We start from the raw sequence: 11,217 nt of genomic DNA on the forward strand, positions 1-11,217 counted from the left end.
TTGTATGTTTAAAATTGTTTCCCTTGAATGGGATATACTGTTCTAAGCATTATATGATATTTCTAAAAATTACAGAAATTCTGAATCAGATTTGTTCTATTTTTCCTTTCAAATTCTTCATTTCTTCTTGTAAATACTTTTCTTCATGTTTTTGGACTTCAACAGTAATGGTGACTTAGTCTGACTTTGCAACTCAGTGTCTGCTGGTCTCAGTAGAAAAACATATTTTTGTCTGAAGAAGACCCAGGTGCTATATGAAGTGTACTCAAATGTTTTTGAGACAGAAGTCAAAATGAGCCAATTATTCAAGTGGAATTCTTATTTATCAAATTTTTACAAAATACTTTGTGCAGCTTTCCCAACTGGAGCACCCCATTTTGTGCTCCAAAACTTGGACAGAAATTGGAGAAGCTGAAAGATTTAATGTCCATACTTAAAAAGCTTTGTAATAGAAAGGGAAGGGTTTCTTTTAAGAATTCAAATCAAAACTTTTTGTCCATTTTGTAACATTTGATGCTTTCCAATCTGTAGATGTATTGAACAAAAGTTTAAGCGTTGCCCACCATTGCCAACCACAAGTGTTATAATAGTTTTTCATAATGAAGCGTGGTCCACTCTGCTCAGAACTGTTCACAGCGTGATGTATACATCTCCGGCCATATTGCTAAAGGAAATTATATTGGTGGATGATGCCAGTGTAGATGGTAAGAAGTCTTCCTATTTTCCCTTGAACAGCATTTATTTATTGATTTTAAGGCATGGTAGGAATGTATATAGAATGGGTTAAAAGAGAGTATCTCCTTACCACCATAATGAATACCATATGGTTTTCAAAGTGCTTTTGTTTCTTTTATTTCCTATAAAATAAACAATAGTTCTCCCAGATTTTTTTCTTTCTAAGCATTGTCAAATATGAAATTCTTGTTTGCTCAGAGGTTTTTAAACCCCAATTCTGATTATTCAAATTCTAGGGCTGCTTAAACAGTAAAAATGGTTGCATGGCAAGTAGCTCTGTAATATGTGCTTAAAACTAATTACGGTTTGTAGAACAAAGTACCTAAGGATAAATTGGCCAATGCTTTTAGGTCTTTGAATTTTATCATAGTGATTGCCTTTATGCAAATGAATTTCATTACTTTGAAGTGAAACTTCTTTCCTAAAAAATAAAATTATTTGATGGAAAAATAATTTTTAATACTTCAGCTGATTGACAAAAAGAGTTATGCGTACTGGGTGTGATCATAAATGCAAGTTCAAAAACTTTATATGTTTAACTTTAGATGAACATGTCTGTACATACATGCTTTCATCAGTTTGTTTAGACTTATTTGCAGGTCTGTATCTTGTATGTTGAATTACTTGGATGTGAAGTATGTTCAGTAGTGCAGTTTAATATGAAGGGTAGGCAGAGGGAGGAAAATCGTGGGATGTTTTATGAGGGATGTCGGGTTGTTTATCAAATTTTGCACCCTTAAAAGTTATTTCAATATAGCTTCTGTTGCAAGCAAATATTGTAGACTCTGAAAACCATTTGTAAAATGAGCTGTCATTAATGAAAAAGATTGCAGGTTCTTCAGATAGTTTGAGTAAGTAGATATGCAATGAATTTGCCATGAGAATGGATTTTGAGTTGATACTCAAACAGTTGATACTGCAGAACAGATATACCAGCAAATGTCCTTTTTTAGAATTAGAGTGAATCCTTTATTCTGTTAGTTTATACATGCCATTGCCTAAAATTTCATATTACAACAGTGAATAATATCCTAAAACTGGTTTCTCTTTCCAGAATACTTGCATGATAAACTAGATGAATATGTGAAACAATTTCAAATTGTTAAAGTAGTCCGTCAAAAGGAAAGAAAAGGTCTAATCACTGCACGGTTGTTGGGAGCTTCGGTAGCAACAGGAGAGACCCTTACCTTTCTGGATGCTCACTGTAAGTGTAACTACGCCAGGTCTGGGTTAAAATAATGTTGTCTTTGATTTAATGTTGCAGTTTTATGAGTTATGTATGTCAACATTGCTTAAACTCTTGAATTGCTATTTTATGTTATTGAAAGTATAACTGGCAGTGCCATTTAAAAACAGCGCGTGTTGGTTTACTGTGGGTATGTTAAATTATTCTCTGTGTACTACTATATAGTCAAGTGAAAATTCAGTGCTTGTTCCCATTTTCTCCATAGGTGAATGCTTTTATGGCTGGTTGGAGCCACTATTGGCAAGAATAGCTGAGAACTCTGTTGCTGTTGTAAGCCCTGATATTGCTTCTATAGATCTCAACACTTTTGAATTCAGTAAACCATCTCCTTATGGGCATAACCACAACAGAGGAAATTTTGACTGGAGTTTGTCATTTGGATGGGAGTCTCTTCCTAAACATGAAAACAAAAGAAGAAAAGATGAAACTTACCCAATTAGGTAAACGTAATTTGAGTAATATCCTTCAGTTTTCATGATTTTTGTTATAAAAAGCCATTTGTAAATGATCTAGTTCTTCACATGAGTATGATCAGAAGTCTTAGCATTATAGATGTTTTTTGTGATATTTGCTTTAGGAACCAGGTTGTGAATTTTACAGCTTTCATACAAATGCAGCTTCCTTAAGACAATAATTGTTCTGCATTACCATTTTCTCACAAACACTAGGAAGATCATAAGCAATTTCTGTAATTTTTTTTTGTTCGAGAGGGAGAGGGGAATCATAAACTGTTCTTTTCAGAGACAGTACCACAGATTCTGTCTCTCCATCCATCATCCCTGAAAAAATGACACCAAAGGTTCAGAGCACCTTGTACTAGACTGTTTCAGTGGTGCATTCAATGGTAATTGTTATGGGCTTTGGCTTCAGACAAGTTACTGGTCTAAAGGAATAGTAATTTTGCTTGATGTTCTCCATACAGGGAAAATATGTAATTTTTCCTGATACTGTCTGTTATTCCAGCAGTCATTTGCCTAAATCAGTTGTTAATAAATGACAATAAAACTTTAAAATGAGACTCAGTGTGGGCAGATTTAATTGCTTGTACCAGGAAAATCTATAAGTGTAGTGAAACACTGACAAATGCATGAAAACATCCTAGAACATTAATACCAAGTTTTTACATCTGTATTTAAGAAAACCTACCTTAAATATAGTTTGAATCCTGTTTTCCTTGGTAAATTTCTCTTTTTGCAGAACACCTACTTTTGCTGGAGGTCTATTTTCAATATCAAAAGACTACTTTGAACACATTGGAAGCTACGATGAAGAAATGGAAATATGGGGAGGTGAAAATATAGAAATGTCTTTCAGAGTAAGTTTAGCTACTTAATTAGTACTGGTCTCTACACTGATAGTTGCATGATTTTTGAGGAAAAATTGGTATCAGATCTTGACTTCTCTGCTGAGTCAGCCATCTAGGACATGGAAAATAAATTACTATAACCTATGAAATAAACTACAAACATGCTCACTAAACTGTTATTTATTTTTTTAAAATGTGTTTTAAGTTTGATAGCTGAAGTGTACATTCCCAGGGTTAACCTGATTAGGAAATTCACCTATGGTATTCCTGATACATACCCTCTTGCTGGTGTTTTTGATTTTGTTTTTACTTTTCAGGTGTACAGTAAATTTTTTTTTTCACCCCCTTAATTGTAATTGTGTTGTACTTATACAAAAAATGTTATTATTAGGTATGGCAATGTGGTGGACAGTTGGAGATCATGCCTTGCTCTGTTGTTGGCCATGTTTTTCGCAGCAAGAGTCCCCATACTTTTCCAAAAGGTACTCAAGTGATTACACGTAATCAAGTCCGCCTTGCAGAAGTCTGGATGGATGAATATAAAGAAATTTTTTACCGAAGAAACACAGAGGCAGCAAAAATTGTGAAACAAGTAGGTGGTGGTGGTGGTATTAGAAATCACACTTGCTGCGTTGAAAGTTTTGGTGAGCAAAAGTTATTTATTGACAAAGTATGTAAGAATTCTAGACATTTTAATGAAAATATAGGCATAGTTCAGTACTTAATCCTGTAGCCCCCCAAAAAACATGTAGAAAATACTAAGTGTTTGGGTGGTGACAGTGTTGATTTCATTTGTTTATATATTCAACTATCTTTGATTAGTAAGTTTCTTTCATATATTCTCTAAAATCTTGGGTTGTTTGCATGGAATAAGTTTTGGAACTACCATAAGAGCACAGATGATGTTTGCATTGTCTATGTTCATTACTAACTTGTTTTTTAGAGGAAGAAATGTAATGCCTCCTTTGTCTCAAGTTACTTAGTGTTTTTATTTAGAAAGCAGGTTTTGTTTTTCTTCAGCTGCAGAATAAAGCATATTCAATGGTAGATATTAATTCTATTTCTATCTGTTCAGAAATGTAAGTTAAATTCAGAGTTTGGTGGAAGAGATATTTATTTTTGTAAGTGTTACAGAACTTTGGTGTTTCACCAGCTGGAATTTATGCTTTTCTTTTAGAAGCTATTTTTTTGCTCTTAATATGATAAAGTTTAGTGAATATTGTATCCATAATAGCATTAGAATTCTTGAGTATGTTTAGCAGATAAAGACAACTGAATTTAGTGTGGGAGACAGTGCTGTATTGACTATTGCGCTTATTAATTAATCCAATTCAGCACCCTCTTTAATGAGATACGTTATATTCAGCAGTTAGTTTTAAAGCTATGGTCAGTATGGTCTTGACTTGTTTTTACTTTCCCACCTTATGACATTGTTAACATGGCCCTTTGTCTAAGGATACTTCTATTGCTTCCATGTCGCAACGTTGTATTTTTTTTCCCTATGCTTTGAAATGCAGCAGGCAGGATGTCAGTGGTGTTATATAGGTACCGCAAAGCAAATGGCAGTAAGTGCAGTAGTGCAGTACTTTTTAAAAGAGATTGACAAATGAAGCTTAAAACTTGTTTGATGCTACAGTACAGGATATCATAGATTTATATGTACAAGGTTGATATTAATAGTTTTAATATATTCCTTTTCCATCTTTCCTTCCTTCCATCGCTGCAATAGAAAACATTTGGAGACATCTCAAAAAGACTTGTCTTAAGGCAGCGTCTGCAGTGTAAAAATTTTACCTGGTATCTCAATAATGTTTATCCGGAAGCATATGTTCCAGACCTGAATCCTTTGTTTTCTGGATATGTAAGTTTAATTATTTTCACTAGCATTCTAGAATCCAGGAAGTTTGCTAATCCTTTATGCTACCTTAGCCATGGTGTTTATATTTTAGCTATCATAAATTTCTCTAGAGTTTTCTGTCAATACCGTGGGCAAAGAATCTCTCCTGCATATCATGCTGTTTAAATATTTTGTAGCTCTGGTAACAGTAGCTTTGCTTAAAGGAATCTCTCAACCTGATAAGCAACATTCTGCCCATCACTACTAGTGAGGGTGACACACAAGTACTAAGCCAGTGGTGAGCAATTTCCCGAATTGTCAAAATAAATTTAGCTTTATATAGTAAGAAGTCTGAGAGAATTTTTATTTCATGTTAATGGGGAAAACTGTACTATGACAGCTATATACTCCTACTCCTCAAAATTAGGTTTATGGTAAGAAAAACATGTGTTCATAGTTTAACGTAATTTATTTTAAAGACCGTTGCATCTCCTCTGTCAACTTCTTAAACTTTGTAATGCTAAAACCAAAAAAAAATAGAACAACTAATAATTCTTACTCTCGAGTCAATGTGAATGTTTAGCATGTATTTACAAATAAAGCTTTCCCTTCCTCCAATTTTTAATATTTTATGTGAATCTTTTAAAATTGTAATCTGAGTAATGTAATAACCATGTATACCGGTAGCTGAATAATTCACGGTGCATGGCTGTACACAACTGTAATTTAGTTAGTAGGCTTTTGGGTAGAAAAAAATAACTGAGAACAAGATTTTTAGGTTTGAGCATAGTAGAAATAAAAAAATGAATTAAAAGTTGTAATTGTTAAGCCACAGGTTAGATTTCTAAGCAAGTGAGGCAGTTTAGTTTTTCTCATACCCACTGAGCTGTTTTATTTCTTTTTTGCTGATAACACCTTTTCTTTAGCTAAAAAACATAGGTAACCACATGTGTCTGGACGTTGGTGAAAATAACCATGGCAGCAAACCATTGATTATGTATTCTTGCCATGGACTTGGAGGAAATCAGGTAAAATATTTGATCCCTGATTTTTATGATCTATTCAGCTGTAACTTTACCGTATGAAAGCTTTTCATTTGTTGTAGAGGAATCGGCTCACTTTTAGCATGCAACTTTTAAATTTTTAATATTTTTTGTAAGAATTAATTCCTCTTTCTTCAAGGCAGGTTTCATACTGTTCTTTGTGTTGTGCTTCACATCTAACATTTTATGTTCAGCATACAGATTTTTTACACCATTACACTACTTCACATGATCTCTCCTTTCTGTGCAAAACCTTTTCAATCTACCCTTACTACTTTCTTGTGTTTTCTTCTTAATTCCTCTTTTCCTTATACCTCCTACTATTGCTTCTTTCTCTGCCACCAGGACTCACACTGTCAAGGAAGATGTTAATGGGAATCCAGCCAATGGGAGACCAAGTGGCCAGACCTGAGCCATCTTTCCCTATCATGCTTGCAGCCTCATAGTGTGAGGTCAAAGTGGTCTACCCTATACTGGCTAATGCAAGCAAATAATATGACTGAATTTGTCCAAGAAGAGCTCTTTTTGATGCATAGATCTTGGAGGCAGCAATGATCTTCTGTTTCTTCTACAGTATGACTTGCAATAGATGTCAGATACTGAATTCTTCAGGCACTACTGTAATACTAACAAAAGTAACGTCTCCCTCCCCCAGAAATGCACAATTCTCTGTTGCTTTAAAGAGCTATTTGGAGAACAAAGTTTATTGACTGTAGATCCTTAATAATTAAAGTTCAACAAAGATTTAAATGTTTTGATTAGAAAATTGTTGTTTTTTTTCTGTTTTGTTTTTAATAAAATCTTCAATTATAAAAAAAATCCATTTATAGCACTCTGAAAACTCAGACACTTGATTCTAATTGATCTTTGTGGAAAACAGAATACTGTCTGGATTAACAGCTACCCTGTTATGTTAGCTTCTTACAGTACTGAAAGTTTTATTATTATTATTATTATTCTGTTCTAATACTATATTAGCCTTTTCAAATTGTCACACTCATTAATGAAGGAATAGTGTACCGAGACATTGTATTAAGAGAGAGATCTGCTGTATGCTTGTCATCTCTTTCTAAGTTATCTTGGATTGTACTAGAACTGGTGTTTTTAGTTTCTCCTGCCATACGTTAACAGTTTGAGTCCTTTTAACATAGATTGTGCTTGTAATACACAAGAAATGTGCGTATTTTCTTACTTAAGCCTTCTCATTACAATACCCTGTTTTCAATGGCTTTATGCTCTTTGTTCTCAGACTTCAGCAGTGCAGGCTGAAATTGTTTATGCTACCTGTCCTTTCAGCTCATACGTTTGAGATGGGAGAGTGGAGTGGAAGAAAGAACCTAGTTTTTGAGTTGTCCCTCAATTGTTTATCATTTTTTCTTTTTTAGTATATTCTAGATCTGGTAACATGTCCATCTCAATGTCCAAGATGAATGAAGTTTTAAAGCTAGTATTCAAGTCATATTTGCAGGGCTTGCAGAGATTTCGAGTTCAAAAGATAAATCAAAACAGGTTTACTTAGATTAACAGATTTCGAGTAAACTATTATGTTTGAGAGCTAAATGATTAAGGAGGTCACTCCTATGAGTGCCTGTTTCAGGCAGTGATGTTGGATGCAGGGCCTTAAGAGTGAGATGTCTGTTCCTCAGTGCTACTCCCATTGATGCCAAAGCAGTGAAGTGCCAGAAGCTGACCAACTAGACAGACAGTTAAAAGTGACAGGGAACTAAGTGAGCATGGCTTAATAGTCAAAGGAAGGATATGGTGAATAAGGCTGACATATGGAGCCAAGAAACAGTGGTAACGGGACATGATAAGAATTCTGATATATTGAGAGAGAGAAATGGAAGAGACCATGATGATAAGATAGAGAGTATAAAAGGACAGCTGTGTCTGTAAATGTTAGAATTAAATCCCTGTTTAGACCTGAACTATAGCCAAGGATACCTGAGCCTTAAAAGTAATCTGCTGTCAGGAAATAACACTAAAACTCACTCACAAAATGTGTCCTTACATTACACTTTTCTAAAAGCTAGTTCACAGAGAACATGATAGCATCCTATTGTTAGCATTTATTGTTTAGTTCAAACAGCAGAAGTTGACAAATGGCAGTCAGTACTGTTCCATGTGACAAAATCTGGTTTTGGTTCTCTAAGAAAAAGTAAAATCCAGCAACAAAAAATTGAATAAAGATTTCTAAAGTTAAGGAATGCCAAAACTAAAGTTATCCATGCAATTATTTCTACTTTTTCTGTGGTATCCTTGTGGTTATAATTTCTGGAGGAGCATACAAGGGAATCTTGCATCATAGTGCATGTGCACCAAGTGTTTTTTACAGCTTCTACATTTAAGTACTATTAATTATATTCCATTGCATTAGTATTTAAAAAGGCTTTTACTTTCGTAAATACTTTTAAAGTGCATACACTAAAGTCAAATAAATAATTCTCTAGTTTCGAATTGCTGAATAACAAAATCTATTCCTTCGTTTATTGGAATGTCAAAGGGTTAATTTAGGTTAATACTCTTGTTAGCATTTATTTACTTAACTTTTTTAAAATTATTTAAATAGTACTTTGAGTATTCTGCACATCATGAAATTCGGCATAACATTCAGAAGGAGCTTTGTCTGCATGCTTCTAAAGGACCTGTGCAGCTTCGCGAATGCAACTACAAAGGCCAGAAAACCTTTGCGCTTAGAGAAGAGCAATGGCAGCATCAAAAGGTATTTATACTGTACAGTGAACGGGCATCTTATCAATGATCTCTTACGTGAGTTAATTTTTGGTTTCTAATAAAAGAGAAAACACCAACAAAACAAAAGTGAAGCAAAAAAAGTTCAGTTTTGGGAGAAAAATGTAGATACCAGGTCAAAACTTGATGATTTCACTATTGTAAAGTAGTCACTTAAAAAAAACGCTTGATATCATTTAGCATGTACATCTGGGCATGCACCTGAAAGTCGATTCAAATGCTTTGTGTGTTTTAAATTATTTATTTTTTACTAGCAAAACAATTTGGCACTTGCATTCTACTCATGTTTTTTTGCTAGCCTCCTTCTACACTACCTGTCTGGCCTTACTCTTTTTAAAAACATTGAACTTGCAAAAAATGATGGGAGGGAAGGAAAATTGTGTTTACCTTTTTTTTTTTTTTTTTTTTCTCCTTTCTCACCCACATTAGGATCAAACTCTGTACAATGCAGCACTACATATGTGCCTTACAGGAAATGGAGAGCATCCAAGTTTGGTATCCTGCAATCCATCAGACCCCTTCCAGAAGTGGATCTTTGGCCGCAACCATTAAGATTTGCTATTTATAGACAGGAGCATTTTATTAAAAAAAAAAAAAAAAAAAAAAAAAAAAAAAGCAGTTCCGTTCTACACTGTGACCATATACGTATACTGCATTTTAAAATGATGCATACTTTAAATGCAAAATGTTTAAACAGTTTCTTTTCTCTCTTATTTAAGTTGGATATAAAATGTGTAGGCAAAGATTCCCTAGGAGTCTTTTACACCAAAGAATGTTTGAGATCCCAATTAAGAAAAAACGTTTACAGTATTTCCATGATAAAATTTTATACGTTGACCATTGATTTGTAGATCTTATTGTCCCTTTTCACTTTGGGGACCTTGTATATTGCTTTTCCACGTATCGTAAGTACTTTTGAAGATGACTAATTTTCTCTGTAGAGTTACAAGAAATTCTTGTATACTGTTTGAAAACCAAGAGGCTTTATATATATATATATTTTTATGCTTAATTGGTTGACTTAATGTTTTGGGTATTTTTAATTGTTTAATTCACTCAATGAAACTTTCTTACTATTTTTTATGTTCCCTCATTTGAAAAAATTAAACATTTGACTTTCTGGTTAAAGCTAAATAGGCTAGTATACTGTGCTATGCCTCTACAACAAAAGGACTGATTTGCTAGAAGAAAATGTCCATTCTCCTTGAAATATGTTATTTATGTATGATCACTTTAATAGAAAATCTTCTTATTCTGATATTAATCTCCTTTTATTTAGCCAAAACTTTTTGTATAGTTTTTTTTACGATTTCATGAACTTTTGAATTTATGACAGTTACACTGTAAGATTAACACATTTTTCAGCTTTTTGTTCATTGTTACTTTTAAATTGTTATCCACTAACACATTTTATTTCTACCTTTTAGTGATTTATGCAATGTTTAACTAATGTTTTTAATGTTATTTGTACATAATTTCCTGTGCAAACACTTAAATGTTGATTTTCTTTTGTTTTTATTGCCATTTTCCCTTTTTCAAAGGACTGACCTCAGGTTTAACAGTCAAAGTGGTCTTCCTAACTGTTTTGCTAGCTCTTTTAATGAAATACTATAGTCTTGTAAGCATCAGAAATATACTTTATTGGATTATGTAGAGGTATTACTTCAGAAATGGCCTTCCTTTGATTAAGTATTTTAAAAATATTTATTTCTTTGGTTATTTTACCGGATGCACAGTTGTTAAGCACTACTCTGTTAGTCTTCCATTGCAATCACCGATCATGCCCGTTTTCTGACTGTGACTGTTTCAGACCTTCTTTAATGAAGGTAACTCCTCTGCACAAAAATGTCCTCTTAGGGAACAGAGATGTACTCTAACTTGAAAATGTTTACTTCAGGGTATGAATGTGAGATTAATGATCATCCCATACTTAAAACATCTAAGATCACATAAAAATTGCACTTTACTATGGTAAACTTTCATAATAAAGTTCTATATTCTGATTTGGAGAAGACTTAACTGGTTGGTGTGAATTTCGGAGATTTAAAAAAAAAAAACACTTCAATGTGCATGTTTTATGGTATGGTGGGGGCGAAAATTACTATGAAATTAAAATAATATACTTCTAGCAAGGAAAGAAAGTAGCAGCCTAAAGACAAGGAAAAGACTTAACTGTGGTCTAGAAGTGCCAGTAATGTTATTAAGCTTTGCAGTTTACCAGAATTGTGTTGAACATCCATAGTATCTATTCAGTGGAAGAAAATATGAGGTGTAATAGCAACCAGCTTGCCTTTATTAA

At 33.5% G+C, this 11,217-nt stretch overlaps 1 protein-coding gene across 4 annotated transcripts in view; it reads left to right on the plus strand.

The window, feature by feature from the left end:
• The window catches only part of GALNT3 (polypeptide N-acetylgalactosaminyltransferase 3), a 22,554-nt gene extending 11,622 nt beyond the window's left edge, over positions 1-10,932 (plus strand). For all 4 annotated transcript variants that reach the window (XM_035566523.2, XM_035566516.2, XM_035566530.2 and 1 more), the window contains 9 exons: positions 532-704; positions 1,790-1,939; positions 2,187-2,421; positions 3,179-3,296; positions 3,679-3,879; positions 5,017-5,148; positions 6,051-6,152; positions 8,737-8,889; positions 9,348-10,932. In XM_035566523.2, the coding sequence (XP_035422416.1) occupies positions 532-704; positions 1,790-1,939; positions 2,187-2,421; positions 3,179-3,296; positions 3,679-3,879; positions 5,017-5,148; positions 6,051-6,152; positions 8,737-8,889; positions 9,348-9,470 (1,387 nt within the window). In that variant the 3' untranslated portion in view covers positions 9,471-10,932. The remainder of the gene's footprint in view (positions 1-531; positions 705-1,789; positions 1,940-2,186; positions 2,422-3,178; positions 3,297-3,678; positions 3,880-5,016; positions 5,149-6,050; positions 6,153-8,736; positions 8,890-9,347) is intronic.
• The last annotated feature ends 285 nt before the right edge of the window (positions 10,933-11,217 follow it).

The sequence above is a fragment of the Cygnus atratus genome, chromosome 6 (assembly GCF_013377495.2).
Source record: "Cygnus atratus isolate AKBS03 ecotype Queensland, Australia chromosome 6, CAtr_DNAZoo_HiC_assembly, whole genome shotgun sequence".
Classification (NCBI taxonomy): domain Eukaryota; kingdom Metazoa; phylum Chordata; class Aves; order Anseriformes; family Anatidae; genus Cygnus; species Cygnus atratus.